Genomic DNA, 17,343 nt, shown 5'->3' on the forward strand with positions numbered 1-17,343 from the left:
ATTCGCTAATTTAACTTGGCGGTTAGCACTTGTTAAATTGTATTTAACATTATACTACTGAGGACCTGTATTAGCCAATTTAAAAACTTCAAAATAGGGCACCCTGGCCAGTGGGCGGTGCGGCTGCCTGGCTCGCCTGCTTGGCTCTGCCGGTCCCTGGCCGTGTCTAACGAGATGCCTGTGTTGCCGAAGGTTGGGAAAAGTGGAAACATTCCAGCAGGCACGACTGTGGACACGAAAATCACCCACCCCACCGAGTTCGACTTCTACCTGTGTAGTCACGCTGGCATCCAGGTAAGGATGGGAGCCCCCTTTGGACAGTCTTGGCCATCTGCCGTGTCATCCCCACATTCAGCAAACACTTGCCCTCTGGCTGGCACGTGGGACGTGGTGTGTAGGGCCCAGATAGCCAGTAGCCAGGGAACCAGGAAACCCAGGCTGTGCCTGGTGCTGGGGTGGGGGTGGGGGGCTGGGAGGTGGTCAGCATGGACCTCCCAGGGGAAGGAAATCCCATTTGGTAGGGCTGAGGAGCAGGGAGCACCAGGGCCCGTGGGGAGCCGGGGATGTGGTGTGGCTGGAGCTTGGTGAGGTCTGAGCAGGAATTGAGGCACTCAGGCTGCCGTGGGGTGGCAGCTGGGAAGGCCATTGGGAAGCTGCGGTAGGGGCCACGTGGGGCAGCCTCGGTGTTGGGTCACGAGCACTTGGCGCAGTCAGCCTTGCCGTCCCATCTTCGCGTAATCACTGGCCAGGGCCAGACTCCAGCCAAGGACTGGGCACTCAGAGAAGATTGCCATGGTGTTGGTTATCACCTCGAGGCTCTCCTGGGTTCCTTCATGAGGGGACCCCCATCTGGCCGAAGGCGATTCTTGTGAGCATTGAGCAGGTGCAGGAGCACCATGTCCGTGGTAGGAGCTGCCCCACCCCGGCTCTGCAGAGCCTCGGCCTGGGGACAGGAGGAACCTTAGTCACGTGCCATCCCTGCCTGCAGAGAGCTTGATCAGAGGTGCTTTTGGTTTTTCAAAGTATAAGTAAGGACTTGAATATCCCTTCCCAAAGGATTTGAACCCTAGAGTTTGAGGATTTGCTATGAACTTTGTACATACCTTTAATATTCCATTGGAAAGATTTAAAAATGTCACGTTGTTCACATGCCTGACAGAGAAGGAATAGGGGCTGGTGAGTCGTGGCCTGTGGCCAGGTCCAGCCTGCAGCCTGGGAGCTGAGAGGGGGTTCTGCTGTTGAGAAGCAGGCGATGGAGTGTGTGCAGGGTTTGTGGTGCTTCTTGGTGCAAAGCGCCTGTCCCAGTTTTGGCTTGCTTTGCCAGGGCTGTTGAGATGGGCCTGGGGCCATGCCCTGCCTGTGTGTGCCCTCTGTTCAGGCTTCCCTTCTGGTGGGGGAGCCTCAACCACCAGGGCCTCCCGGGCGTGTTTCCTGGGCAAACTCCTCCTTGAACTTTCTACCCAAAGTCTTTCTAATGGGCGATGCTTCTGTGGTGAGCTGTTTATGGCCCAAGGCTGCCACTGCTGCTGTGTCCTTAGTAGACCCACGGAGACAGATGCCCTCACTCCCCCAGGCCCCGGGACGGCCACCAGTCACACACCAGGAAAGGGGTGCCAGAGCATGTGCAGTGGAGCATCGGGGACGAACGTTCCACTGCCCACCAGCACCAGGGGCCTCAGCACAGGGCTAGACACAGAGCAGGTAGCAGGGACTGTGCTGGACAGGTTGTTGTCAGAAGGGCCTGGGAGGCTGGCAGGTGGAGCCGGCGGTGAGGCAGGCAGGCAGGCAGCGGCGGCAGAGAGGCCTGCAGTCAGCGCTAGTGCTGCTTTCATTTCAAAAGATCTCCAGCCGCAGGAGGTGTGTAAAATGGTACTCACGTTCACACTCTCACTTCTACAAGGTTACTGCTAATGTGTAATTTTTTTTTTTTTTAGACGGAGTCTCGCTCTGTCGCCCAGGCTGGAGTGCAGTGGCACGTACTCAGCTCACTGCAGCCTCTGCCTCCCAGGTTCCAGCGATTCTCATGCCTCAGCCTCCTGGGTAGCTGGGATTACAGGCGCACGCCACCACACATGGCTAATTTTTGTATTTTTAGTGGAGAGGGGGTTTCGCCATGTTGGCCAGGCTGGTCTCGAACTCCTGACCTCAGGTGATCTGCCCAGCTTGGCCTCCCAAAGTGCTGGGATGACAGGCGTGATCCACCACACCTGGCCTAATGTGTAACTTTTGTTAGAGGTCTTTTTCTTGCTGTTATAAATCAATTATATAAAAAGTAAGATACACAAATGGCACTGTCCTCGTTACGTCCACTTTCATATTGCTTTATATCTTTTTTTTTTTTTTTGGAGACGGAGTCGCACTCTGTCCCCCAGGCTGGAGTGCAGTGGCACAGTCTTGGCTCACTGCAAGCTCCGCCTCCCGGGTTCACACTGTTCTCCTGCCTCAGCCTCCCGAGTAGCTGGTACTACAGACACCTGCCACCACGCCCAGCAATTTTTTGTATTTTTACTAGAGACGGGGTTTCACCTGCATGAAACCCTGGATGGTCTCGATCTCCTGACCTCGTGATCTGCCCGTGTCGGCCTCCCAAAGTGCTTGGATTACAGGCGTGAGCCACCGCACCCAGCCTGCTTTATATCTTTGCTATGATTTTTCTGTGTGTAAATAAATGTGTACAGTTTTACACATATGGGGCCATATACTATATGTAGTTATGATGCTTTTTTTTGAGACAGAGGAGTCCCTCTCTGTTGCCCAGGCTGGAGCACAGTGGCAGGATCTCGGCTCACCACAACCTCCACCTCCTGGGTTCAAGCGATTTTCCTGCCTCAATCTCCCAAGTAGCTGGGACTACAGGCGCGTGCCACAGTTGCCTGGCTAATGTTTTTGTATTTTTAGTAGAGACGGGGTTTCACTATGTTGACCAAGCTGAACTCAGACGCCTGACCTCGTGATCCACCCGCCTCGGCCTCCCAGAGTGCTGGGATTACAGGCGTGAGCCGCCGCATCCGGCCTATGATGCATTTTTAATATAAATCTTCTTCCACAGTATCCTTTTCAAGATTTTATGCAAGTCCAACTGTCTAATCTTCTGATCTGCTTTTAGGGGACAAGCAGGCCTTCGCACTATCACGTCCTCTGGGACGACAATCGTTTCTCCTCTGACGAGCTGCAGATCCTCACCTACCAGCTTTGTCACACCTACGTGCGCTGCACACGCTCCGTGTCCATCCCAGCGCCAGCATACTACGCCCACCTGGTGGCCTTCCGGGCCAGGTACCACCTGGTGGATAAGGAACATGACAGGTGAGTGGCATTCCCGGCTGGAGGCCACAGCAGCGGTAGTTTTTGCCACGGGTGTTGGCAGCTGCTTTTCTGAGGAAGCAGCAGGGCCCCAGCAGCTGGAGCCAGCACCCTAGAAGGCCTTATTAGTGGCATGGCCGTCAGCGTGGGACTTTCCCCTCCCCCAGGTTCCTGCCGTGCCATCCCGACTTAGTTATCGACGCACCGCCTCATCGTGCATTAAGGCTGCACATTCTCATCCTCTGTCTCTCTCATCCCTGCAGTGCTGAAGGAAGCCATACCTCTGGGCAGAGTAACGGGCGAGACCACCAAGCACTGGCCAAGGCGGTCCAGGTTCACCAAGACACTCTGCGCACCATGTACTTTGCTTGACATGTTTTAGTGTTTAGCGACTGTGTACCGAGTGGGATTCACGAGACCAGCTACACTCAGACCAACAGATGGCCAGCCCTTCCGTGACAGCCAGCATTGAACATGAGACGTCATTGATTTTATTAGATTCTCCGTTTTCCAGAATGCCTTCCGTCCCAGATTTCACACTTGGATTTTGAACTGCAGACCTGTATGAGAACCCAATGTCATAGGAAATATGGTTTGCTAAAATCTATAAGCTGCTTATTAAAATAGAGTCCCGTGTTTCCTAAAAATCTAAAACCAGTCTATGAACTCAGGGCTTTAAAACATTTTTAATTTATTTGGTCATTCAATTTACTTGTTTTTAATACATGATTCTCTATGAAATTGATGGGCTCAAACTAGCTGTGAATCTTCTGAGAGTGAAAGCAACACAAAACACAATTGTGGTTTTAAAGCCTTGAACATTCTGATGTTGTCACTAAAGTTGATTTCCGGGCGATGCTCGTGTGCCGCTGGCGTGGCTCACCCAAGGTCCTTGACCGAGGGCCGGTGGCCATGCAGAGGCCTCCGCAGGTGCCGAGTTCTGCCAGCACTGCCCTTCACCCGGCCTGAACTAAGGAGCAGTGGCAGAAGGTGGGCCCCGTGTGTTTACAGCATTTCCAGGTCCAGAGAGGTTGGCAGACAAGTGCCATTTTAATAAAAATGTATTTAAAAAAAGAAAAAAGACAATATACTGACAGTCTAATCATCAGATTTGTCCTATAGGACTGTGACATTTATTTTCCAAAGTTTTTAAAGAATACGGGTCTGTGGTGATGAATACAGTACAATCCTTTTTCACTGTTATGTCTTTAATGTAAGAGAAAATTATATATATCTGGTTTGCAGTATTAATGTGATAGATAGATGCTGTTTTTTTTCATTTTATTGACTATGGGGTGCTTCTGTGATCTGTTTAGCATATCAAGAGTGTTTTGGAGCCTGGAGACGAGACTGCCTCTCAGTTCTTAGTGCTTAAGGACAGGAATATGCAGTTAACTTAATGTGACAGCAACCCGCTTCCCCCCGTGGAGACTGTGCAGTGTGTACCCTCGGGAGGGGCGGGTATGCTCTCTGCGCCGCTCGCCGCCCTCCCTGCCGCCTCATCCCCCTGTGTCACTCACTCAGCTGATGAAGCACAAGTGGAAATTATTTATTCTGGCATTGCTGGGAAACACATTCGCGTGTTGGGACGCACTCCTCTCCGTGTGCGCTTTTGTCAGATGACTTTCATAGATCTATGCACTGAGATTTGTAGAAAGCTGTCGGTGGTGGCTCTGCTGGGCGTGAGGCCGTCAGTCACAGCGAAGGAGCCTGCCTGGCCCTGGGAGGCCCAAGGATGGCAGGGCCAGCAGAAGGCATGGGCCATTCTTCTGGGGTTTGCATGTGGGGTCCCAGGCGTGGGGTTGCCAGTCTAGAAACTGTTGCACTAAGACTGACACTGCGGACAATTTTGAAGGCTAACAACAGACAACTCTGTTTGTGCTGAGTGCGCTTTTTGTCCCTGTACAGTTTTAGTAAGACTCAAATCCGCGTTCCGTGTAGAGGCGTCAGGAAGGAGGCGAGCCTCCCCTAGTGCTGCTGTGCGCTCCTTAGATCCCCTCTTCCTGCTGCTGTTCCCTCCCCGGCCCTGAGCGACACTTACCTCGGCACTGTGGTGGGGTGGGGTGCCAAAGGAGCTGCCTCCTGCTGAGCGGCACCCCCGCCGCCTTTGTGCTCAGCTGCTTCGGAGGCAGCAGGAGGGGCAGCAGGCCGCCGGTGGGGGGTCGCCAGACACCTCGCCTGGATGTTGGCGGCAATGACAAAAGGGATGACTATTATTTGTGAAGACGTGTACTCAGAGTGGTGTGTGTGTGTACGCACGCGTGTGTCCCTGTGTGTGTGTGAGTGTCTTATTAATGGCATTAGTCTCTTCTGGCTGTATTTTTTTTTTTTTATCTTTTTAAATGACAGAAGCCCCCACTCTAAGAAATCGCAATTCCCTGTTGTTTTATTGGCAAGTGGCACTTTCTCCTGTTTTCAGAAGGATACAGACATGCTCGTAGCTTAAATTAACAGATGCATTCAAGCTAAGGAGGGAATCTTGTGACTAGTAACTTTTCAAATTGGAAATTAGATGAGTTTCCAGCCATTTTTAGAATCATCTGGAACTATGTGTCTCGAAGGTGTGTTTCTTGCACCTGCATCAGGCTCTCTGTCTGGGGGATGGTGGTTCTTGTTTAAAATGCAGATTTGTGGGCCTGCTGCCACCTCCTGAGTGCGGTACTTCGGGGCTGGCCTGGGCATCTGTGTCTAAGCGATGGCCTGCAGCCCTGGGCTCCCTGGGGTCTGAGGACCCAGCTCTGGCAGCACCCGGCAGGGAGGAGGTGCTTCCTGAGCAGATGCCTGGGACAGACTGGGCTGGCAGAAAAGTAGGACTACAATTTTTTTTTTTTTTATCATTTGGAAGGAAAAGTTTTCTTTTTAGTGGGCCAGAGTACTTTGAGAAGGGTACTTTTTTATAGCCCTATGCTTGTTTTATAAAACTTTTAATATTAAAAACATTAATAGACCAAACATCTCCAGCTGGGTCAGCTGAATACCTTTGTACATGTCTGATGATTCAGAGTTTAAATGGCTGTAGTTACAATTTCTCAGGTAAACAATTGTTTTCTCAAATTTTTACCAATCCCTGCATTATTAGGATAAATTTTGAGACAGTGTAAAACCTCAAAGTACAGTAGGGTAAGTCCCAGCCCTGTTCACGTGGAAGCCAGAGGTGGCCCCTTCCCCAGCATCTGATCGTCTGATCCTGTGGGTGCCTGGGGCCTCACCATCCTTCCCCGTCCAATGCTGCCCGCCCGGGCCTGTTGAGATTTGAGGGGTGCCCACTCGCTGGCTTTGTCCCCATCCCACTGTTAAGTAAGGTGTGCCTTGCTTTAAGCAAACTGAATGTGAAAATTATGTTGTAGAAGTCTGGGTTTGTTTAAAAGAAAAACTGGGATTTTTATCTCATCTCTTTAAAAGAGGTCTCCTGATTCGATTCCTGTACTGGGACTCTTCCTGGTATTTTTTACATGTTCACTTTTTAAAAACATTGATGTACTCCCATCCTTTTACCACTAACCTATCACATTTGACAAGTTCTTGCTGTAATGACGAATCTATTAACGAACACCAGGGGAGCCGTGGAAAGCTGCCCTCGTGTGTGAGAGCCGTGCGGTGACGCAAAGCCACCATCCTGTTGTTTGTGTGTCCTAAGCTCAGATTTTCCTGGTTTGGATAAATTTTGTAAAACTGGGCATAGCTGTACTTTTAGAAAGGGATTGTTTTCCTTAGGTTTTGGTTTTCTCTGGTTCAAGCAGTCTTTACATGCAGACATTTTATAGCACATTAGGGTCTCCCTTTTCTTTTCAAGATGATGTTGCTTTCCGGTGGTGGTGTCACACTCCTTTGAATGAATGTTTGCACTCTAGAACCACGAACGATGCGTGCCCATTGTACAGCTTGCCCAAGAGGGAACTGTTGGAAGCGGGCGGTGACCTCCGCCCTGTTTGTTTGAGGCTGACCCAAACTGCTGTCACGGATGTTTACCCCGGTGACTCAGCGCCCGTTAGAACAGATCATGTCAGTTCAGTTCCTGTAGTGGGGTTAGTAGGTGGGGGGTTTTACTGTTGTTGTTATTTGTTACTTTTATTGCTATTAAATGCAAATATTGCTATTTATTTTTTCCTTTCTGCTCTGGTTTGGTTTGGCCGACACAGATATTCCAGTGCATGTGGTACCTAATGGATGTGATAGAAATGATTTCCCCAACTTTTATAAATTACCTAATGTTTACCTTCAAGTTTGCTGGATGATTTATTTTTGAAAGCCACAAATGTGATTTTTCTGGATGAATTGTTTTTCTTATATATGCAGCAGTGTAATTTTACATTGATCTGCGGGATGGTTTAAATTTTATTTTTACAAGGCAGTTTTTCAGTCAAATTATATATTTGATACAATATGCTAAGGATAGACCGGCCACACGTCAGGCAGCCGGGAGACCAGAGTGTCCCCAGGAGGCCTTTGGGGCTGGGGCGGCTTCTCGGCTGCCCGTGCTGGTGGCCTGTGGCTTGCTCCCTGCACCTCTGGGAACTGGTTGAGTCCTTCGGTGGGACTGTGACCCGCTGGACAGTTAAAAGGATTTTTCATGGGCATTTTTCTACACATAAGGCAGTTCCATTAGGAGGAGCTTTAGAAGTCGACATAATCCAGACAGTGGACAATCCCAGTGGCCCAGACAAGCCATACGACATTTTCCTGTGACCTCTCTCTGACCCATCTCTCACGCTCATGAGAAAAGGAATGTACAATAACTAGAAACAGAAACTCCCTCAGTGCTCATGCGCCTCACTTGCAGAACTCGAGTGTTTTATTTATGTTTGAAGTCCTTCCCCAAAGTGACCGAGAAGTTGCGCTCTCGCTGCCGTGCCAGCAGTTTCGTCTGCTGTGATGCTTTTCGGTGCAGACGCACTGCACCTGTGACTTCGTCTTGGGGGTGCCCCTGTTACACACACACATGCTGACCCTTTTCTGTAAGGAAAATCTTCAACTCAAAATAATTGCACTGATTTTTTGACAACTTCTTTTTACGATGTCCCACTTTGCATCTGCTGTACTCGTTTGAGATGACTGTAAATAGATTTATGTTAGGAGAAGTGATGTGAATGCACCACGCGGCTCTCTTGTGGAGACACTGCCTCGTATTCAGTATTATGTGTTAGAGTTGTGTGGACTTAACTCTGTTCCGCCCTTGAGCTTCGTATCTGTTGACCATTTATGAAGGACAAGTTCGCCTCATTTTCTTTTTCTTTTGAAGGGAAGTTTTAGATCTTTAACATACTAGGAGAACATGGTCTCTTGGTGCCTGATGATTTAGTCCTAAGCAGACTCATTGCAGTCTTGTGAACACTGTTGTGGTCTGTTTGATTCCTCGTCGCTTACCATGGCTCTCCAAAGCATGGTCTTCGCGTTCCACCCAGCCTGGGACAGTCTGGATGGGAGGCGTCTGCTCCGCCTGCTACCAGGACGCGAGGGCCTCCTTGCGTCTCTGTGGTCAGAGTCATTTTAAAGCCATGAGGTCACTGTTGTGTCAAAGCTGTCATTTGTGCCCGTTGTTTTGCTAGAGTAGCAGTGTGTGCTGTAGCCCCCGTGTGTCACTCTGTGGTCAGGCTACCCTGTGTCACCCCCAGCAAGAAGTATTTCAGCCCAGACCAGTCTGTGTGTGTGTCCGAGTCACACCAGTGCCATTACGGTGCCCTCGCTTATGCTTCTTTCAGTATGTTTTGCCATGTTATTGTCTAAAGTGAATGTATTGGCTTAGCCAAATCACTACAGAAGGTGGTTCCTAAATACCTTTTAGTTTAAAAAAAATGCAGATAAAGGCTACCTCTGAATTCTCAATACATCATCATGTTTGCTCTTAAGTGTAGCTGTCCACACTGAAAACAGCCAATATGTTGCCTGAATAAACTGAATTGTGAACATCTATCTGTTCAGTTCTGGCTTGAAAATGTGTGTGCCATACTGTGACCCACGGGCAGCCCCTCCTCCTCTGCTGTGTCAGGTGGACCAGGGTCACCTCCATGCTGCACAGCTTTGAGATTCTAGGATTCTACGACTGGCACGAGTGGCATGGGAGGGTTCTCTGCACGGGACAGCATGCTGTCCTTCAGGCTGGCAGGAGCCTGCACAGGTCTGTGTGTGGCAAAAGCTTGAAACAGCCTGTGTCCTGCCTGGCTTTTCACTTTCCTGTTTAATATAAGAAAGCACTTTTTTTTCTGCTTTATGAATGGGTTGAAAATGGCCTCCTCTGTCCTCTCCTCCCTTTTATACCCTCTGTAAAATCACAAAGGTGCTTCAACACCGACTTGTGCAAATAATACATTTAAAATAGTTGCATGGTTTCAAGGACAATGCAGATGTAATTGGCCTTTGACTTTGGGACCTTGGGTTACTCTCACTCCCTACTGCAAAACAAACTAAGGGTTGAAAACAAAGCATTCTGTTCAAATCCAGGGCCCTTTGTTTGAAAGAACACAGGGCCCACAGCTGGTGTTTTGAAGTAGAAGTTCCCACTAGTGGTGCAGTGGACCGTCTGAGGCTGACTTGCGGGAAGTCGGTCCTGGGAGGCTCTGAACACCCCTCCCTGTGATTAACCACTTTGCTGTCAGAAATGTCATTTTCCCCTACACTGTGCTGTGGGCCTGGGCCTCCGTCTCTTCTCTCTTTGGGTTCCATATGTTCCCCGATCTTCAGGTTAGCGCTCGCCCCAGTTTCTCCATGAGTTTACTTCTGAGTTGGCAGCTGATGGTTTACAGTTGGAGGCATCTGGGTGTTTGGAGGTGGCCCCGCTCTTGTGTTGGTTGCTCATCAGAGATTGAGCTTGGCCCCGGCGGTTCTACTACGTCACTACCTGGAAGCAGTTGCCTTTAACACTGCTGTTTGGGGTTTCGATGCTTTTTACGCTACGTTGCGTGCTTTAATTCCAGAAGAGCTAAGTGTCCTTTGCAGTCTCTCTCAGAATGTTTTGTAATTCTGCCACCAGACTGTTCCGTGCGAACAGACCTCAAGAGGCTTGGGCACTCGTGGGTGTCCCACTGCCTGCTGACCCAGGGTACTGGCTGCTTGGGTCTGCTGGGCTGGCCTTGGGCTGTCAGAATCTGGTCCAGGGTGTTTGAGGGGACACTGCACGGCTGCTCGCCCCTTGACTCAGTCATGGGAGCTGCGGCACGCAGACCCACCACAAGGTTCCTGCACGCGCATCTCCGGAATGCTGCGCTGGGGCTCTCCCACCGTCTTTGCGTTTGTGAGAATTTACTCAGAAGTGAGAGAACTGAAGATTCCTGGTGCTTTTGTTAACACATTTCTATCTTATTGGTTGATGTGGGAATTTTAGATGTGTTAGGTCTTTAAATGCTGTGGGTAGTATGACTAAAGGGTTAAGTCCTCGCCTCACCCCCCAACCCCCTTTTGGGAGGTAGGAAGAGGCTAAATTATCTCCTATTTAAAACCTCCTTGGATTTAAGTAGTTCAGAGTTAAAGCTAAAACACCAAATATTAACTCTTTCCCCCAAGTGTCTCCAGGAACTGGACGTTGGGGCCATTCTCATTCAGTTCTTTCTGAAGCTTCAAGGTCCTTAAAATGAGGGAGTTGATCCCAAGAACACCCCACAGCACCGACCAGCTGGGCACAAGGCAGGCGACTTCATAGATTGGGGTGCTCGTGTAGGGGTCCGGGACTCCTTTGAACTCTGGGAGTTGTGTGCACAGTCTTGGGTGGGAGAGGGCAGGTCCCTCTGTCCCAAGAAGCCAGTGGTGCCCAGGCCTTCCTCTGTCTCCATCGGTGCCAGCCTGATCGCGTTCTGGAAGACCCAGTCTCAGATTCTGTGCCTTTAAAGTCCGGTCCTCAGTGTCCTTTCAGAATCATTTTGGGGCTGTGTTTCTCTGGGGAACTAAACCTGTGCCATTCCACAAGGCAGGCATGGACCTCCAGCCTTGGAAGCTTGCTTTCCGCTCCTCAGCCCTTGACTTGTAAACTGTGATGCCATGTGGTCTGGAGCCGCGGGGGACGCACTTGGTCTCATTGCGGAAAACGCTTGGTTCCAGTCGTGTGGTTTTTCCCATACCCTGACCAAGTCCACCTCTGCCAGGATTGCAGGAGATTGGTGCAAGACCCATCTCTTCCACGTTGACCATGACCATCTGCAAAGCCTGGTGGTCTTGTTCTCATAGTCACTCAACAAGAATATTTATTGTAATGGAAGTCGATTTTTTAAAAAGGAATTGGAATCATGTCTTTGTAGAAATTATGTGTGTGAAGTCCTCAGCTGTAAGGTGCTATTCAGTCCTGTGACCCTTATTTTGGAATGCTCTTCATTACTGTTGCTCTGTTTTGTGACTTCCTGGGAAACCGCTTACTTCGGTGAGATTTCACCTTGAGCTGTGCATATAGGACACCAGTTTTGACTTACCTAATGGGCAGGTTTTCTCTCCAGCTTTTTCAAGCCAGGTATTGAGCAGTTTCTTGGCTAATGGCCTAATGAGAAACCACCTTTCCCTGTCAAGGGGTGATTTTATTGATTTTAAGCAGGGAAGTAATCCCACGTACTTATTTCTTAAATACCTAGAAAGTTCTTCTTGGTGGCTCCTCTTGGCCCTCCCCTCTTTCTTCCCCAGCCCACCATCCTGAAAGGCAAGGAATGGCCTCTCCCTCCGCAGAGGCACAGGCTGCAGAGGGAGCACTGTGGCGGCAATCCCAGTTCCTCGTCAAAGCCAGACAGACACGCGCGACTCAAATCCTACAGTATGGAGGGTGGCGTTGCGTTGAAATTCCGGGCCTGAGTTTGATAGTGGATTTTAATGTAGTTGTTAAAGGTATGAATTCATGTTTTGTAACTGTAGAGGCAAGTTTTTATTTTTAAAAAAGTTTTGAGAGAATAATTTATAAGTTTCTGTGCAGCAAAGTGGCTAATTACTCATTAAATACAGGAAAAGAATGTAGTATCTAAATCCAGCTTTTTCTTACCTCTGGTACACTTCAGATTACTTACCTAATACATATTGAGGGGTTTTAACCCTTAGTTTTATCAATTTTTCTAGTTTTATTTTATTTTTATAAAATAATTGAAAAAGAACCAAAAATGAATTCAAAAGTTCCATAGATGGATTTTTGCCCCTTCTTAATTTTCCCCCACAATGAAAACATTTTAGAAGACATTTTGAATCAAAATGTATTACGACCATTGAAAGTTCACTATTTTCTAAGAAGCTGAGCAGCTCCAAGGGCCTCGTTTCAGGTGGTACTTTCTATGTATTGTCTATGGGCGTGTTTCTACCTGTACAGTGGAACCATGTGACCATGTCTTGTGCTTGCAATATAGAAACCATGCAGTGCTGTTTTGTAAATTGACAGTTTCTGTATAAACTCTTATTTATATACATTGGCCTCTCTGTATGATTTTCCATTTGCTACATGAATTGTAAAATTAATTATAAAATTATAGTACCTGCTAAATACAATTCTGAGGCTTCATGTCATTGTCTTTAGTTGAATACCATGCTGTGTGTCTTGAAGATGTCCACGCTTGCATGATGCTAGGTGGCAATGCCACTTTAAATTAAGCCTTAATCAGATGTTAAATTTGTGAGTTTCAGAGTATGCAAAAATATTAGGCAGAGTGAGTGTAAACTGTTCAGATCAAGATGCTGTATCATAATTCAAGTTATTTTTTCTGGAGTTAAAGGGAAGCATTCAGTGACCCACCTCTCTGTCTGTCTCTCTGTCTCTCTCTCTGTTTCTCTCTGTCTCTGTCTCTCTCTCTCTCTCTGTTTCTGTCTCTCTGTCTCTGTCTCTCTCTCTGTTTCTGTCTCTGTCTCTCTCTCTGTCTCTGTCTCTGTCTCTGTCTCTCTGTCTCTGTCTCTCTCTCTGTCTCTCTCTCTGTCTCTCTGTCTCTCTCTGTCTCTCTGTTTCTCTCTGTCTCTGTCTCTCTCTCTGTTTCTCTCTGTTTCTCTGTCTCTCTCTGTCTCTCTCTCTGTCTCTCTCTCTGTCTCTCTGTCTCTCTGTCTCTCTCTCTCTCTCTCTCTCTCTGTTTCTCTGTGTCTCTCTGTCTCTCTTTCTCTCTCTTGTCTAGCTTGGCTGTGGCCATAGCTTGATGAAAATGGACCATTGTGCATTTCTGTGACAGTCAAAAAGACCTGTTCTAAAAGTCTTGCGACTTTTTCAGGGGTTTTTTTTGTTATTTTTTTTTAATGTTTCTTTTTTTTTTCTCCCTCCAGTCTGAGATTTCTGTGTGGCTGATGGAGAGTGCAGTTTGGGCGTAGGTCTTATTTGCAAACCTGCTCATGTTCTAAGCTTTCTTCAGGTAGTACCACCTGTCATCGCTTCTGCATATGATTTAAATGGATTTTTGTGTTTTGATAAAAGTATCATAAATTTAGAGATAAAATGGAGGGGACCCAGCTTTCTTTACAATGTGGATCTACCTCAGTTAAACAGTTGGGTGCTATTACTAAGTCTGTCAAATTTAATTGGAAAAAGTAACCAAACAGTGAGATACAACTCCACATGAAACTTGAAATTGTAATTTCCGTTTATTTAATGATATTTTTATTTATTTGTGCCTTTTATGTTGAACCCCAATGCATTGAAAAAAAAATCAGTATGAAACAGTACATATCTTATTTATATTACAAGTGGGGAGAAACGTCCAATTGGTCATGGAATTTGATAGACTTTCCCCCAGCCAACTGCTGCAGTGTATTATAATCCCGACTGCCCCCTGTGAAAAGAAAAAAAAAATGTCCAAGAGCAAACTTAACATTTTACAATCAATAAAGTCCAAACTCCTCTATGCACATATTTATAGCTTATCACTTCATTTTCTGTGCCAGTGAAGGGGCGGCCAGAAAAAAAATCCCAAGTACCCTCATCATTGCTTTTCTAGCCATTCATGCCCCTTCTTCCTCTGGCACATTTTCTAAGAGTTTATTTCATAAGCAGCAAATGGACTGTTGTCGATTTCATCTCTCCTGACCTACCTGGTGGAGGTGCTAATGGCCATGGACAGAAAGGGGCGAGCCAGAGCTCGTGGCTTTGTGGAGGCAGAGGCCTGCATTCAGCAGCGGCCCTGTGTGCCTGTAAGTTAGGGAGGCTTTCTGACAGGTAAGAAAATGAGATAGGTTGATGACTTACCATGCTTTTATATTTGGCAGTTTACAATTCTAGACTTTTCCTACTATGGCGATCTTTTTTTACTTAATTCTTTGGAGGTAACAATATTTTGGAGTCTTAAGAATTTGATTTTATACCAATAAGAAATAAAAATTAGGGATCTTTCCTGTAGTCTGTAGTTTTACTATTTTAAAGAGATCTCTGAATTTTACAAAAGAACCAACATTCCTTAATGGCAGAACTTTGAAAGTTGATTTGGGAGGCTTTTTGCTGCAGGATCTCAAAAATAAAAAGAGAGATAGATGATTCTACTTAAATGTTTTTAATTTTCTAACTTCCATCAGGTTGATACTTAAGCTCTATTTTGTAAAGAGTAAATCATCCTTCAGTATGCTGCAGAAGATGATCAGCATTCTTGCACTTTCTCAGTAATAAGACGCGCCGGGCAATTGGCTCCCCAGGACGCATTGTGTTTTTAACCTAACGAGAGGACTTTGGGGCAGGTGATTAAATTTATATAGGTACCTCAAGAAAAAGAACCTGAATATGCTGCATTTTATTTCTTTAGCTTTTACATGTAGCATTTTGTTTTGCTTTTGTTATTTTTGTTTAGATATATGCTTTTTGGACCCCAATAGACTGTTGAAAGAAATTTAAAAATTACTCTTGTAGGGATATAGTATCCTTAAAAAAATAAAAAATAAAAAAAATTGCTGCAATATCTGGCTCGAAGGTTGCCCTATATTAGAACATCAGCCAAATACACCCGAGGAGGCGGATACTATGTTTATAAGCAGACAATAATGTTCTGAATCCTTTCTGTTCATGCTGCTTTCTTAATTCATTTCTCCATGTCATCAAGAGGTTGGATAACTTATTTCTAAGCTCAAGGTTAAAAATCATGTCACCTTTTTTTTTTCCCCCCAACACAGACCTCAGAAAAATTGCAATTGAGGAAGTAGCATGATTCTAAATGTGTTGCTGAAATCAGGCAGCCCGCGCCTCTGGTCTCTCCAGAGAGCCCGTCTTCACATTTCTCTTCCTCAGCACTCACCCGAGACTGAACAGATGGGGGGTGGTCTTGATTGTCAAGATAAAACTGGTGAAGAAAGCTAAATGCTGAGAAACTGAGCATCTATTGTCGTGTTTAAGCTTAGCTGGGTCCTTTCTAGTTTGTTTTTACAGCTTACTAGGTTAAGTAGTTTGCACTATTTTTGCAATAAATTCATGGAAAACCTAACAGTTACTTGTTTTGTTTCTTACTGTGTGTATATAAACTAATACTAAAAGTTTGGCATAGTGTTTTTTCACCTCCTTACATAACCCCTAACATGCACAGAATGCTGTAAATCTGATAAAATATGATGTGAATGATATTTTATAAAGTTATTTTGTATGGTGTCAATTTTGTTTTGCCTCATAGTATGTCAGCAAAAAATGAAATAAAAGTCCTCCTATTTACAGCTGCCTCTTCCAAAAATCTTCAATTCCTCACGTACTTCTTTAGGCGCTTCCTTTTGCACAGGTTGATTCCAGTTCCCGAGGCAGAAGCATGCCTTCAGGGATGGAAGTCCAGAGCCCTGTTCCACAAACGGGGCTGTTCCTTGAAGAACGTACTTGGCAGAGCTGGGCATTACCCAAGGATTTGGGTTTCGGGGATGAGAACCACAGGCATGAGTTGGACGAGTGGGAACAGCCATGGTGTCTCGGATAGTTGGCTGTTTCTGCTCTTGCAGCATGCGAAAGGATGAAGAAGCCATTCAGCTAAGCCCATCACGAGCAAGGTCCTGAGTTCTGTGTTGAGTGTGGGAACCTGAGCTGGCACCGTCCTGGTTCTCGGCCTAGCCAGCCACTTTGTTACTGTATCCTGGCTAGGTTTACAAACATTGGCACTGCTCCCAAATCCCTGGTGGCCTCACCCTGACTGGGCTGTTTTTGACTTCTGCTGCTGTCTAGACTGAGAAGATGACGTGCTGGGAAAGGAAAAGGGGTTTGTTTTTTTTTTTTTGAGATGGAGCCTCACTCTGTTGCCCAGGCTGGAGTGCTGTGGTGCAATCTCAGCTCACTGTAACCTCTGCCTCCCGGGTTCAAGCGATTCTCCCACCTAAGCCTCCTGAGTAGCTGGGACTACGGGCCTGTGCCACCACCATGCCCGGCTAACTATTGTATTTTAGTAGAGACAGGGTTTCATCATGTTGGCCAGGCTGATCTTGAACTCCTGTCCTCAGGTGATCTGCCCATCTCGGCCTCCCAAAGTGCTGGGATGACAGGCGTGAGCCACTGCACCCGGCCAGGGTTTTCCTTTTCTTAAGAAAGCCCCAAATGGCAGCAAATCCCTAGGCTGTACATCACTGCTAAGGCAGGCCAAGGTTTTGTCCTGATTTCAGGTCTCCAAATTTTAAGAACAATGTTATAGAAAATGTGAAAATTCAGATAATCATCTCTAGTCACAACACATAGGTAATTAACCTTAATATTCTGATCTATCTTGTTCCACAGTCTTATTTTTTAAACAAAAATCAAGATTTCCTTTTTTTTAATGTATCTAGAACCCTTTACTACAGAATTCTTAGTATACTAAGCACCTCTGTGCCCGGTGGCCCTGGGACATGCTGGTCAAACCGGAAGAATACACAGAAACTCATCTACAGCAATATACTCGCTTGATACGGCCTCTGTTACATTCTCGCTATTTCACCACCATTTATTGAATGGCCAGAAGCAGTAATGATTTAACACTTGCAACCGGGAGCAAAAGATTCATCTTCATAAAGTCGTTTTGATGATCTGACAGCAGTATGCAAGTTGGAAAGCGGAAAGGCTGTAGGCAGTGTGAGGGAACCAGTTAGGAAGCTACTGTAACAACCTGGCACCTGGTTCAAAGAGGAACTGAAAGGGTAAGTGTTCCCTGAATGATCGGGTTGTAAATACTTATGGTGCCTTAAGAA

At 46.8% G+C, this 17,343-nt stretch overlaps 1 protein-coding gene across 4 annotated transcripts in view; it reads left to right on the plus strand.

Moving 5' to 3' along the window:
- AGO2 (argonaute RISC catalytic component 2) overlaps positions 1 to 15,856 on the plus strand; it is a 119,847-nt gene extending 103,991 nt beyond the window's left edge. For all 4 annotated transcript variants that reach the window (XM_050800235.1, XM_050800236.1, XM_050800238.1 and 1 more), the window contains exons 17-19: positions 193 to 294; positions 3,107 to 3,306; positions 3,567 to 15,856. In XM_050800235.1, the coding sequence (XP_050656192.1) occupies positions 193 to 294; positions 3,107 to 3,306; positions 3,567 to 3,675 (411 nt within the window). In that variant the 3' untranslated portion in view covers positions 3,676 to 15,856. The remainder of the gene's footprint in view (positions 1 to 192; positions 295 to 3,106; positions 3,307 to 3,566) is intronic.
- The last annotated feature ends 1,487 nt before the right edge of the window (positions 15,857 to 17,343 follow it).

This window comes from Macaca thibetana, chromosome 8 (assembly GCF_024542745.1).
Source record: "Macaca thibetana thibetana isolate TM-01 chromosome 8, ASM2454274v1, whole genome shotgun sequence".
Classification (NCBI taxonomy): domain Eukaryota; kingdom Metazoa; phylum Chordata; class Mammalia; order Primates; family Cercopithecidae; genus Macaca; species Macaca thibetana.